Source organism: Camelus dromedarius, chromosome 14, assembly GCF_036321535.1.
Source record: "Camelus dromedarius isolate mCamDro1 chromosome 14, mCamDro1.pat, whole genome shotgun sequence".
NCBI lineage: Eukaryota > Metazoa > Chordata > Mammalia > Artiodactyla > Camelidae > Camelus > Camelus dromedarius.
Window position 1 is genome coordinate 51,137,292 of NC_087449.1, and position 14,624 is coordinate 51,151,915.

Consider the following 14,624-nt stretch of genomic DNA (forward strand, 5'->3'; position numbering starts at 1 on the left):
CTTGCCTGTGGGGAGGCAGATCTGAGATTTGTTCTCCTGTCTTCTCACTGCCTTGGGAATAAACCATTTCTCTGCTGCGCGTAGGGCAGATGAACCTGATTCGATAACACCAGGTCTGCCTGACTCCAGATTTCAGGTTCTCTTTGCTCACCCTCAGTCCCGGACATTTGGGGCGGAACCATCCCATCCCACCCCTGGCCCTCCTCTCCCTCCAGTCTCATTCTGGATCCTGCATCCACTCAGCACAGCCAGGATGGTGAAGAGAAGTGGGATGCCAAGGGCCCATGGAAGTGAGACAAGGAAGGGGCCCTTTGGGAGCCCTACACTGAAGGAGAGAGACACTGGACTTTTGTGTTTGTTCACTGCTCCTCCTCAGCTTGAGCAAGAACCTGCCACACTGTACCCAATAAATATTGGTTGAATGAATGAGTTTGAGGCAGCAGCTCAGAGCAGGGGAAAATTCTTGGGTCGAGAAATCATTCCTCCAGCCTGACCATATCCACCTCTGGGAGCTTCTCCTAGTCCTCTGGGGGGTGGGGATCCGGGCTGGGCTGCCTGCAGGTCTCTGTAGAGATTTCCATCTTCGCTGCATCCTCCTTTTCCTTCTCTTCAATGTCCTGACTCTCAGAGGAAACTGTTGTATGACTTTGGGCAAGTCACTTCCCCTCTCTGAGCCTTGTCTCAGTTGTTAACAATACTCACTTCAGTGGGGAGGGTATAGCTCAGTAGTAGAGCGCATGCTTAGCATGCCCAAGGTTCTGGGTTCAATCCCCAGTACCTCCCTTAAAAATAAGTAAATAAATAAATAAACCTAATTACCTCCTCCCACCCAAAAATATCACTTTAAGGTGTTTTTAGTTATTTGATGGAAATAGTTAATTATGATTTTTCATGTGCCTGGCACTGCATAAGGCATGTGGGATTGAGAAAATAAATGAGAAAATAGCTTTTTTTAAAAAATTTTTAAACATTTTTTATTGAGTTATAGTCATTTTACAATGTTGTGTCAAATTGCAGTGTAGAGCACAATTTTTCTGTTATACATGAACATACAAACATTCATTGTCACATTCTCTTTCGCTGTGGGCCACCACAAGATCCTGTATGTATTTCCCTGTGCTACACAGTACAATCTTGTTTATCTATTCTACATTTTGAAATCCCAGTCCGTCCCTTCTCATCCCCCGTCCCCCTGGTAACCACAAGTTTGTATTCTATGTCTAAGAGTCTGTTTCTGTTTTGTATTTATGTTTTGTTTTGTTTTGTTTTGTTTTGTTTTGTTTTTTAGATTCCGCATATGAGCGATCTCATATGGTATTTTTCTTTTCTTTCTCTTTCTGGCTTACTTCACTTAGAATGACATTCAGTGAGAGAATAGCTTTAAAGGACAGCAGAACCTGACACACGGTGAGTCAGAGATAGCGCCCCACGCTCACTCAATGTCTCCCAGCAGGATGTCTCCCTCATTCAAGACCCTCTTTCAGGACCGAGTTCTAGTCCACAGCTTCCAGGGCTGAAGAGAGGGCGGGGCAGGTGGATGAGCTGTAGATCGCAGAGCGGAGGAGGAACCAAATAAGGGTGCTACTGCCAGGCATGGCCGGTAGGCGGCAGCAGCGTCCGTGAAATGAGCTCGATCCCCTGCGGACTCTCCGAAATTTCTCCCCGGGCCAAGCTGCGTTCATAGGCACGAACACACATTAATGCAAATAAGTGTGTGTCCCGGTGGGAAATGTGTGTACAAAGAAGTGCGTGTGAATGCCTATAGTATGAACGCATGGGTGCATGTGTATGTGAACAATATGTACACAGGTGCCAGGAGTGAGTCTGAGGGGAGAGAACAGAATGTACCCAAAGGTGTGAAGGAGCGTGTGTAGGGAGGATGTTTAGCGCAGAGTCAAGTGTGTGCTTCTGTGGCCTCTGGGTTAGATCTATTTGCATGTGACTGGTGTGTGTGGACCCCACACCCCCATCCTCATGCAGCACCTCTTAACCTTTTGGGTCCTGGACCCCTGCAGCACCCAGTGAATCTTTGCAGCAAGGCGCACAGTTGGCACACAGCACAGACCCCATTTCAGAGAGCTCTGGAATCACCCGTGGATCCCTGGAGGGTTGCTCTGGGTAAGGGAGTACATTCAAATGTTACCAGAATGGGAAACTCTGGGCAGTGTTTTTTCCCTCTTCTTTTCAAGCTTATTCTGTTTCTACAATGAACACTCTATAATGACCATAAAAATCACTGAAGAAAAAATGCCCAGTGTTCCCATGTTGCCTTCCACCGGCCTTTCCTCCTTCCCACCCTACCCTATCCCCTTCCGCCTAAGAAGCAGCTGGGTTCCCCTATGTCTGGGTGATGCTGTGGGGGGCCCAGCAGCCTACTGAGAAAGGACAGGTCTTGCTCAGCATGGGGCTGCTCTGACAGCAGCTGCGGAATATCTAAGCAGGGCAAAGGGTCAGCACAGAGCAATCAGAGAAGTCTTCCTGGAGGCAGAGGAAGTGGTGCTGACCTGGAAGTGTGATGAAGTTGGCACCTGATGGGAGTCTGTCCTGCTGCCCCGCCCCATTTCTCTGAGAATCACCTGCCCTTGGGCTAGGCCTTAGTAGTCTCCTTCCTGTAGAGGGTCCCCTTCTCTCTCCAAGGGAGTTTGAGATGGCAGGCAGGCAAGACTGAACTTAGGCCACCAGAATCCCCCATTGAGAAGGGGCATGAGAAGTCATCTGGAGTTTTCAGGCAACCAGACACTACCGAAGGTTAAAAACGGAGCGTGTTTCCCCATCAATAATAACGTGCCCCCGTTACCATGCACAGCTGCTGTCTTGTTGGGTCCTCAGGAGAGTCCTGGTAAGTTAGTTATAGTCACTGTAATCCTATTTTACAAAAGAGGAAAGTGACGCCTAGAATAGTCCTACAGATATGCTTTTCCTCAGGGCATGCCCAGAGCTGAATAAAAAATCTCTACTGTGCATGGATTCACATGCATAGACTCCAGCTCGTGCTTCCCTCCCCCCACCCCCCTTCAGAGCTGAGCTTCCCAGCCTTGGTGAGAGTTGGCTCTGGGTAGAGCAGCGGGGCCTCTGGAAGGGCTCCTTGACATGAGTAGGGTGAGGAGAGGCACCCAGGGTAGTCTGGTGGCCCTGCCCACTCTGCTGCCCACACAGTCTGCAACTGGAGTTGGATGGGGAGCCCAGTCTGGATCAGGCCAGCCCACCTGTGCTGGTGCTCATCACCTGGACACAGCGGGGCCCCAGGTGGGCAGCCCCAGGCTGGGCTCTGTGGCTCTGAAAGGAGGCTGCCCCAGAGGGGAAGAGGGGCTCCGAGCCTTGGTGCTCTCTTAAGGACCTGGTCACACATGATGGGGAGGCAGATCCTGGGTCAGGAAGTTTCCCTTCCAGAGAGTGACTTACTAACCATCAGAGCCAGCAACTATTTGAGGAGAACATTGAGAAGGTGAAGAAGGTCTTTTGAGGCATCAGGCTCTAACTCCTGATCCCCGAGCTGCCTTAAATGCACACAGGAGATTCAGGGCTTCTGCGGCCAAAGGCAGGGTCATTGCAGGGCAGGGGGATGGAAGGGAGGTGGGAGGAGAACGGAGGGGAGAGGAAGAGGTTTATCAGGAGCCTCAGGAGGCATGTGGGCAGGGCTCTGGAGGACAATTAGGGGCATGGGCCACAGGAAAGAAGGAGGAGTCAGTTTGGAGGGGGAGTCCAGAGGCCTGGTTGGGTTGGCGCGGGCTCTAGGAAGTGGCTACAGCTGCCTGGTGTATGTCTCTCCCATCAGCTGGGCTTCTTAAAGACAGTGCTGCAGCTCCCTCCGAGACAGGTCCTGAGGGTAGGGCTATCCTGTCCACTCAGTGAGGGCGAGCAGGTCCGTGTCACCACCCCCTCCCGCAGACTGGGGGCCCCCTAATGAGGAGACCACAGATGGTGAGCAAAAGAAACAGCCAGAGATGTGGACACTGAGAATCGGGCTCACTTTATTGGAAAACAGAAGGTTGGGTCCTAGGTCCCAAAATGGGACCTTCGAGAGGCAAAAGCCAGCTGTTTGAGTCAAGCTTCGTTTTTGACATGCCTGCCTCCCTCAGCCGCAAAGTGGGGAGCTGCTCCAATTACAAACACCAGACCCTCAGGAACCCTTTTCCCAGCCTCTGGACAAATGCCCAGGGGATTTTACCAACAGATTTCTGTTTCTGGGATGAAGGAACTTGAGGAAAATGTCTCTTTCTCTCCCAGGATGGCAGAGCTCTCAGAACCCATCAACTCCTACCTCTGTCCTTCATTGTGCCAAGGCCCAGAGAGGGACAGAGCTCTGTCTGGAGACACACAGCCAGCAAGTGGAGGTTGAAGAGTCACACCCACATTCCCTGTCTCCTGGCTTGGGACTCATTCCAAGAGGAGATTCTAGAAGATGAGCCCCATCAGATAGACCTGCACGGACACCTGCCAAGGGACTCCATCCCCATGACTCAAACACCCAAACCAGAAGGCCCAGGTCAGTGCCACCCAGGGACCTTTCTTCCCTCCCAGGCTGTGCCCTTCTCTTGGGTCCCTGGGAAGGCAGTCTGGGTGAGGACAAAAGGGGACAGCTATGTTGAAGGTACTTAGAAGGGATGACATCCTCTTGAAACTGCTTTTCCAATGCATGCTGTCCAACCTTCTGAAACTCAAGGAGATGGTTAAAAAGGAAAGTCCTTTGCTTCTGACCCCCTACAGCATTCAGAGACAGGATCGGAGCAGGTATAAGTGAGAACATTAGACAATATTAAAAAGCTCTGTTTGTCGAGCACTTACTATGCACCAAGCACCACATCCATCCACTTGGTAGAAGAACTGCCATGTGCCAGTTGCAGCATCAGTTGCTGGGAACACTTGTGACCAAAACAGACCAGGTCCTCATAGCCTCTTTGTAAATCTTCACAACTTCCTACCAAGTTGTCATCCATTATCGGAGAAATGGGCTCAAAGAGTGAAGTCACTTGCCCGAGGTCATACAGCAAAGACAAGGCAGGCAGTCAAAAAATCACAGAAGGAGCAGGTCTTCCAAGGCAGGGAGGGACTGGATGGGAAAGGGACCTGCCAAGGTCACAGCAGTTTCTTGGGCGGTTGGCATGTGCCTCTGCTGCCCAGGTGAGGAGGCACAGAGCCTGGCAGGGGTGGGTGAGTCTCCCTAGGACCCTCCATGTCATCACGGAGCCAGGAGGAGGAAAGCAGAGGAACTGGACGTGACAGACCCAAGACAGCATACTAGCCGGCCCAGCAGTGGACAAACCATGCGGCCTTGGGCAAGTCATTCTCTCTGAGCCTCAGTTTCCTCATCTGTAAAATAGGGCTAATAATAATGCCTACTTCAGAGTCATGCTGTGAAGGTTAGATGTTACCCCGAGTAAAGGGCCTAGAACAGTGTAGGGCATTGGGTGCTGTCTGTGTATTACCTATTATCATTACACTGGCTGCTGGCTGAGACAGGCACGTGAAAGCACTGTGTCTGGGAAGGGCTGTGCGCAGGTGGGGCTTGTGGCAGGTGGTACTGATGGAGCCAGAACCAGAGCAACCCCCAGCCTAGTGCTTCACTGTCAGGAGGTCCATCCCGAAGGCACCTCACCAGCCCCCTCTGGCCCCCATTTTGAATTTCCAAACTGCCTGCCGCCAGAACCACACAGCCCACTGTTTTAGCCCCTGGTCTCCCAACACCTGCAAGCTCAGAGCTGGGGTCCAGGCCCTGACCCTCTTGCATCACTCCCTCCAGCTCCCAGCACTACGTGCTCAGTGCCCAGAAATGAAATAAAGGATGGAATAATGACGAGTAAACAGATGATGAGAGAAAGGTGGGTGTATGTGTTTTGTTTGAAGTGCTGGAGCCAGGATCCGAGGGGATCACTTCCTAGGGGTTTTGGAGCCTCTGAGCTGGCTCCCAGCCTGGATCTGCAGTAGTTGCTGGGCAGGAAGGCAGTCAGAGGCCAGGCTAAGGGCCTGCTTCTTAAAACAGAGGGGCTGGGCTTTGGGCGGAGGCTCAGCAGGGGCCCAGCCTGGACTGCTGCTCCTCCAAGTCCTATCAGTGCATGATGATCCCTCTCCACCTTGAAGAACATTTCAAATTCCAAATCAGGCAAACCTCCTTAGACGGCAGCCTCTGGCATCCTCATTATTATTACTGAATCACCCTGTATTGGGGGCCTACTATGTTCCAGGCAACATCTCTATCCTTCAGAGAGGGCACTTGGAGGTGAACTGACTTTGCCTAAGATCACACTGCCAGCCAGTGGCCAAGAATCCAGCAAAATCAGGACTCTGATTAGAAACAGCATTATATTAGAGACTGACTCATTCCCTTGTCTTAAATCTAGGAGGAAACAAAAGCTCAGAGAGGGCAAATCCCTTGCCAAGGTCACACAGCCAGTTAGCATCAGAGCTGAGACTTAAATTCAGATTTGGGGCTTCCCAGGCCATGCCCAAGATGGAACTTGAGGGCTCTGGTTTATTCCCATCACCCTCCTGCCCTCCCCACCTAACCTCTCTTACATGACACTTGACATTATCCATCACTCCCTCCCTCTGGGAACGCCCTCCTCCCCCAGTTTCCATGGTAACACATTCTCCCCATCCTCCTCCTGCTTCTCTGGCAGCTTTTAACTAATAATGGCTACTTACCATGTACTAAGAGCTTGCTTATGTGCTGGGCCCTATACTTACATTAACTCATTAACTCCTCACAATAACCCTATGAAGGAAGTCCATTCTACAGATGAGGAAACTGAGGCACAGAGAGGGAAAGCCAAGATCTGACTCCAGCCTTAACCACCACTTCTATTACAAGAAAAGGTATGAAATTGTAGGACATTTTGAAACCAGAGGCAAAAACTTTCCTCCCACCTCCTAAAGAGGGGAGTGGAAATTTGGGAAGAAACCAGACCTACTCCACAGCTTTAAGAGCCTTGTGATGATCTAGAATTACACTGTCAATCTGGAGCTTTAAAATGCACCGTGCACAATACACTTTGAAACGTGAAGATTTGGCAAGCTTCAGGAGGAACAAAAGTTCACAGAAAATTGCCCTTTTCCTTCATATTTTTCTATTTAGTTTTAAGTCTTCAAAAACCTCATCCCAGGGTGCCAGCTACTAAAGCTCTTCTACTTCAACGATACCTGGAATTCACTGGAAATTGGGACCCTGGATTCCACCGACTTGAGTTCTGCCACCACTAACCGGCTCTGTGACTTAGAGGTAAGTGGCTTGACCTCTCTGAGCCTGACTTCTTCACTAAGGTAAGGGTAATACTATTTCCCCTACTGGGCTGTCAGGAGGCTCAGAGGGATAATCTGCATCAAGCACTTGGCACGGGGCTGGGCACACAGAAGCATTCAGCTGAGCCCTATGCTCCAGCTGCACACAACTACTCGGGTCTGCCAAGCTTCTGAATTTCCATGCTTTGGCACACACTCTCTTCTTGTTGGCCAACTCCCAGTCATCCTTTAAGGCCCTCTGACCCTTTCTACCTCTTTCAAAATTGTTGCAAATATGTGTTTCAGTAAAAATCTAGAAAAGGCGCGTCCCTGCGACACCTCCACCCCCGTCCCAGGGCTCCCTGTCACTGCACATGTCCCACTGAGGTGCAATGATCTGTTTATGCTTTGGTCCCAGTCTGGGCTTGAACTTTCTGAGGGCAGGGCTGTATGGACTCATTTCTGAGTCTCAGTGCCTAGCATGCACATGAAGTGGATTTCGACATGTTTGCTTTACCTTAAATGCAAGTGGTCTGGCCCCAGCCCCTGCTGACTCCCAGACAAATTTATATATGAGAAGTGGGAAAACGCAGGCAGATCTGTTATAGCCGCAGGAAATGGCAGTGAGTAGATCCGGAGCAGCCTCAATACAGGCCTGTCCTGGGAAGGATGGAAGGGGACACAGGCTTTGCAAGGAGAATAAACAGCCCTGGCTCCAGTAGCACCTCCTTCAGGAGTCTTCCCTGGTTCCTAAATCGTCCCCTTTCTCTGATTTCTCCCCAAAGCATGAGCAGGAGGGGTCTCAAGTGATGAGTGTCTAGGAGGTTCCCCTACCTTGCTGACACCTCCTCATTCAGACACAGAGGCCTCTATAGTGATAGAAACAGCATTATATTAGGGCGGTGAAGGTGATCTGGGTGGGCTGGGACCCGAGGCCTTGGTAGCTTAGCAGCCTGGGTCTGACTACTGGGCACAGTCTCACATCTTCCAGAGCACTGGTGAAGCCATTTCCTGAAGGACGGAAATTCCCAGGTCTGGGACTCCTGGGGACCTCACCCCAAGAAAGGGGCTGTGCTTTGCCCACCAAAGGCATCCCTACCCACAATGTGCCCAAAGCCCATCTTGGTGCCTAAACCCCCACGCCCCTGAATGCTGGTTCAGCCTCTGCTGGAGTGACAGCCTCCTAGACAGGAGAAAGGCTTTTGTTCCAAGGAAATGACTGTCAAAGGGAGAAGAGGTATATCTTTTCCTTTTTTTTTTTTTTTTTCTGTTTGAGACAAAGACATCGATTTCTTTCCATCTGTCCCAAAAAGGGAAGAAAATTAATTTGTTTTTACAAAGATGTCAGCACACTGCTTCAATAGGGAGTCAGGGGTGTGTGACAGAGGCAGTGTCTCTAGAGAGGGGAGAGGTGTAGGGGGGAGATGAAGCATGGGAGAGGCACAGGGAACAGGCCAGACCCTGATACTGGGGAAGCAAAGATCTGGGAATGGCTAAATCAAATGCCAAACAAACGAAGAGAAAAACTTCTATGCCTCACACTTAGCAACCTGAAGGAGACAGCTAGAGCAGTTGGGGGACCTGGGGACCCTGGGGCAAGGGAGAGGGGAGCACACACTGATGCTGGCATGGCAGTTATAAAGACTTCTTCCCCCCAGCTCCTTCAAAGTCAGGTCCTGGGGGAGGGAGGGCCATTTCCGGCTCACTGGAACACTGGACACACAGGGTGCAGCCACACGTTGGGAAAAGGAAGAGAGGATTTCCCGGAGGGTCTTATCAGGCACCGGAGACTGAGAAGAGGAAAAGTCCACCCTGGTGCTTCAGATGCCTCCACCACCCAGTCCCAGGGGCCACCTACATTCATGGAGCTCTAACTAGTGTGGTCCTCTGTCCCCCAGCACCTGGGCCAGAGAAGCCAGGGCCGTGGGGACCTCCAAAGCATCTGCCCTCCGGCTTGAGGACCTAATAACCTCAAAGCAGAAACCCCCTCCCTCTGCCTTAGCCCACGCCCACCAGCCCCTGGCACAGAGGCCCACTAGCAGCTCTGGTGTTGGATCCACGGGACCTCCTTGCTCCTCTCTGTCAGGGACCCTACCCACTCTGAGGTCCTGTCTGGCTACCCTATCCTGGAGCCCCTGGCCTTGCTCCACCATCCTGTCCCAAGGCTCCCTGAGACACAGTGCTGGGGACACTGCTTAGATGCTGAGGCATCCCTGCCCACTCCAGGGGAACAGCTGTCAAGGAGAGAGAAGCTATATTGTTTCTCTCTTTGTTAATGAAGATGTCAAGTTGGACCTGGTCCTCGGAGAGCCCTGCCTCTTTCTGGAACTCCGGGCTGGGACTCCACCCCAAGTTGAAGCTCCATCCTCTGCCCTCAGGCCCTATCTTGTGGTCCGGTCTTGAGCTGTAGCCACAGCCCCACTGTCCTGTCCGTCTGACTTACCCCCAAAGAGGCCTGTCCGCACCACACAGAGGCCCAGTCTTGCAGCTCAATTCCATCCCCTCCACTGCCTCTCCTGGGTCCCAGGCGTGGTAGCGGGCTAGGCCCGCACTCCTGCAAGCCCTCCTCCAGTTAGGACTCGAGGCTGTCTCAAAGTCGAGGCCCCGCCCCACCGCAGAGGCCCAGTTCTACAGCCACAGGTCCCACTGCCCAGCCCAACCCAAAGCCTTGTCCCCTGAGCTCAGCCTAGAGGCACCGCTCCACCGTCCTGTCCCCTGCGCGCCCCAATCAGAGGTCCACCCCACTGCAGGGGCCCCATCTCCAAACCAGAGGCCCCCTTTCGCCCCACTCTGCGTCGTGGCCCCCGCCCCCATTAGAACTTGGCGCGACCCCAGGGTCACTCCCGAGGGGCGCGCGGCGGGCCGGCTGGGCCGTGTCAGGCGGCAGCCCCGCCGCCGGGACCATCAGATGGGGTGCAGGCGGTGACCCGTTCGCGGGCGGTGGCTTCTCGGGTGCGGCTGAAGCTGCTGGCTTCCGGGCGGCCGCAGGGCGTGCGGCAGAGCTGGCGGAAGCAGCGCTTGAAGTTCTCGTCCAGGAAGGCGTAGAGTACCGGGTTGAGGCTGCTGTTGGCGTAGCCGAGCGCGATGCACAGGTGCAGCGCCGCCACCACGAACGGGTCGCGGCGGTCGATGTCCACCAGCGTCCAGACGATGACGAAGATGTGGATGGGGGCCCAGCACACCACGAAGGCGCCCACCACCACCAGCACCATGCGCGTGATGCGCCGCAGACTGCGGTCCTTCTCCTTGGAGCCCGACAGCAGGCGCACGCTGCGCAGGCGCAGCAGCATGAGGCCGTAGCACACGGTGATGATGAGGATGGGCACCACGAAGGCGAAGAGGAACACGCAGATCTTGGTCACCGTGTCCCAGTACCAGCTGGGGCTGGGGAACTGGAGCATGCACACCACTGCCCCATCTGGGCCGGAGAAGCAAGGAAAGATAGACAGGGGGTGAGAGGCTTGTGGGCCTAAGGGACCTACATGATCACCCACCCTTCTCGGCTTAGTCAAGTCACACTCCCTGCTCCTGGCCTTTGCTCAAGGTGATTCTTCTACCTGGAATGTCTTCCTTCACATCTGCACTTGGTGAACTCCTACTCATCCTTCAAGATCCCAGCAGGATTGGCCCTAATCTAAGAGGTCACCTTTCTATATTCTCTTCCATCTCCTTTATAAACCTCTGTGTCCATGGGCAGCAGTGATGATATAATTTAGCCCAAGCCCACTAAATGCCTGTCATTATGTTAACTCAAAACACCTCCACATTTCCAGAGTAACTCCAGTGGGGACAATACTGCTAAGATTGACTTAGCATGAGTTAAGAGCAGGACTCAGGCCCTAATAACTGTGTGGTGTAGCCTTGGGAAAATTATTCAGCCTCTACAAGAGCTTCTGTAAAGTGGGACTAGTAACAGTACCTAAACTTCATAGGATTGCCGTGAGGATTAAATGCACCATGGCATGGAAAGCATCTGTCATAGTGGGTTGAAGCACTTGGTGCACTCACAGGGCAGAGGGGCAGAAACATGTGGGAGTCCGGAGGTCAGAGCAAGGCCAGGGAGGCACATCTCAGCTTAATGTCAAGAACCTTCTGATTGCCTGACTTGTCCAAAGATAAGAGGGGAACAGGGATGGAATGAGTTCCCTGTTCCTGGAGTGTGGGCTTGGTCTGGATGAGCATCTTAGGGGATGCTGTGGGATTCAGATATAGGGCTGAGGTTGGCCCAGGGGACTCCCAAGACCTCTTGGGATTCTGGAATCTGAGAAGCCACACAGTGGACTTGGAGCCGGAGAGCTGTGAGAAAGGGACTGGGATCTGCAGACATAGTGCGTCCACAAATCATCAGGCTGGCAGGACCTCCCGTGATGACTGAACCCAAAGACTGCATTGTACAGATGACAGAAGCAGGCCCAGAGAGGAACAGCACTTGTCCAAGTGGCTTACAGAACTAAGTGCCAATGGCACACACCAGGGGAGTGTGTGTATGTGTGTCTGTGTGTGTGAAAGGTAGAGTATGTTGGAGGGGGATTAGGAGGCCCATCTGGCCCAGCCCCCAGGAGGCCTATAGTTAATGGCCCGTAAACTGAAGGTTGACAGTGAGGAATGGGGCCCGGCTGCTGAGTCAGGACTAATTACTCAGAGACTACACAAGGGCTCTACCCTTGTGAGAGTCCAGGGTGGCCAAGAAGTCTCCCACCAAGCCTGTTCCCCTTTCCCACAACACCCACAATCTGCAAACCTTCACCCTGGGGGGGCTAAAAGAAGCAACAGATGTGGGGGCAGGAACTTCACATTCTAGGCCAAATTCTACCAAATGTTGACTGTGTGACCCTAAGTAAGCCACCTGACTTCTCTGATTCTCAGTTTTCTTACAGTCAAATGGAAGTAGGAGTGCCTGCATCGTCTATCTCACAGGCCTAATCGTAGCTGCTATTTAATGGGCCTTGGCAATAAGCCAGGCGTTGTCCTAAGTGTTTCACACATATAACCTCATTTAATCTTTTCAACACCCCATGGTATAGTGTGGCTCAGATAGGTCAGTGACCAGTGTCTTTGGCAGCCTGCTAAACCACTTTTCCCACTTATTTACATCAAGTTGGGGTCACGTGACCAGCTATCATTAGGAAGAGACGGGCCATGATATTTAAAAGTGCTTGTGCTCTCACAATTCCCATAGTCCTCTGCTGGCTGGATACTAGCACACTGCATCCAAAACCATCATTTGGAGCCTGGATTCCTGAATGACTGTGTAGAATAGAGCCCCTCCTCCTCTTCTCCTCTTCTCCACATTGGATTGTGATGTGAGTGAGAAATAAACTTCTACTGTGTTAAGCCACTGAACTTTGGAGCTTGCTACAGCAGCCACCCAGACTGATACAGGTAGTTACTATACCAATTACCACTTTACTGTGAGGAAATGCACCTGTCATTCTATGCAGGCCATTCTCTAGGCCTTGCTTTGGTCATCTGGGCCAATGGTTTTCCAGTTGGGGTGGAAGGGAGTTTGGGATGGGATTTCAGGTCTTGTGGCCTTCACTGGTCAGTGACACCCTCATCCCATTGGTCATCCATCTGTCTCCCTATAGGTCAGTCACCTGTACACTTCTGGCCATTCATAATCCCATTCATAAAATTTCTTTGGCCAGCAATCCATGTGACCACTGACCAGTCATTCATCCTCACAACAGTCCACCACTCACACTCTCATTGGTTGGCTATCCACAGTCCCACTAGCCAGCTATCCACACGTTCATTGGTCAGCAATCCATACCTCCACCCATCCTGGTAAGTGGCCTGCAAACCCACAGAGGCCCGTGTGCTGCCTCCTGTGGTCAGTGACCTGTACCAAGGCCCACTCCCTCACTCACCCCGGGGGCGGGTCACGGCCATGACCATGATGGGTACGCCAACACCTGAGGCCAGGACCCAGATGCAGATGTTGATCAGCTTGGCCTTGGCAGGTGTGCGGAAGTCCAGGGCCTTGACGGGGTGGCAGACGGCAATATAGCGGTCGACACTCATCATGGTGAGTGTGAAGATACTGGTGAACATATTGTAGTAGTCAATGGAGAGCACAGCTTTGCAGAGCAGTTCCCCAAAGGGCCACGTCTCCATCAGGTACTTGGCACTCTGGAAAGGCAGTGTGCTGGTGGCCAGTGCGTCTGCCAGGGCCAGGTTGAAGATGTAGATGTTGGTGGCCGTCTTCATCTTAGTGTACCTTAAAAAGAAGTGCATGTGTAATTGCACCGTTTCAGTTTCACAGGAAACTCAGGGAGGTGAAATGACTTGCCCAAGGTCACACAAAAGGCCAGGGGCAGAGGTGGAACTATAACCCTGAACTATCTGATTCAGTGTCACTCCTTTTGACTGTAAGAGATACGAAAGGATTTCTCTGGTGGGGGTGGGTAACTTTGGCAGGAAGTATTTGAGGAAAAACCCTTCTCTTCCAAGGAGTTCTAAAGATAAAATGACTCCAGAGGAAAACAGGTCTAGGTTCTAATTCTGTCTCTTCTATTTATTAGCTGAACTCTAAGCCCCAGTGTCCAGAACTGTAAAAAAAAAAAAAAAAAAAAAAAAAGAGTGGTACTTTGACCGAACTCCTAGGGTTGTTATAAAATTTAATGAGATGATATAGTATTCAGCCCTGAGCCCAAAGCATGGTAAGTACTCAGTTAGGACAGCTGTTATTATTCTTCATACATAAGAATGAAGCTGGGGGCTAGTCCAGAGTGACCTGACCCTTTGGCATCTGCCACTGACCTGGTCTTTCAGGAATACAATTAGCCAGCTCTGAGGAAGCCAGGGCAGACTTGCTGGGGCCTTAGACAGTCTACGGTGGTCTCCATGGTAGACCAGGGCTCCCAGTCCTCTCTGTGGTCCCATCCAGGCCATCTTATCCCCACTCAGCTGGACTCACCCAGCTGTAGGGAAGGGGAGAGGGTGACAGAGTCACACATCTGACCCAGGGCATGAGCCCAGGTGTCCAAGCCAGACGTCTGCAACAAGCCGGGCACTCAGAGCTCTTCCATGTCCCTCCATGCTCAACGCTGCCGCCCTGCCAGCACAACAGCTGGCCCCTTGTTGGGCTCACATTTACAGTCTTACAGTCATTGCCCCTTCTGTAGCAGGGCCTGGGCTGGGCACCCAGTAGCCTAGAGGAGGCTAAATACACTGAAACAGACCATCCAAGGGCACTGTGATCATTGCAGAAACACATGCACAATGAGGCACTGGTGAGGATGCCTTTCATGCCCCTGGAATGATCTGAGAAGGGTTGCATGAGCAAACTCCTCAAATTTCAGAGCAGGAAGAGCCCTGAGAGATGGAAGGAAGTAACTTTACTAATGTGGGTCCCAGGATCCCTTTCAGAATGACCAGAAGAGCCTGTGAGAAGTGCAGATTCTGGA

General features: G+C 52.1%; 1 protein-coding gene across 1 annotated transcript in view; it reads right to left on the reverse strand.

Moving 5' to 3' along the window:
• Window positions 1–10,091: 10,091 nt before the first annotated feature.
• The window catches only part of OPRD1 (opioid receptor delta 1), a 32,479-nt gene continuing 27,946 nt past the window's right edge, over window positions 10,092–14,624 (reverse strand). The window contains exons 2-3 of the mRNA XM_031464509.2: window positions 13,086–13,435; window positions 10,092–10,633 (exon numbers count right to left, since the gene is read on the reverse strand). Coding sequence (XP_031320369.1) covers window positions 10,092–10,633; window positions 13,086–13,435 — 892 coding nt within the window. The remainder of the gene's footprint in view (window positions 10,634–13,085; window positions 13,436–14,624) is intronic.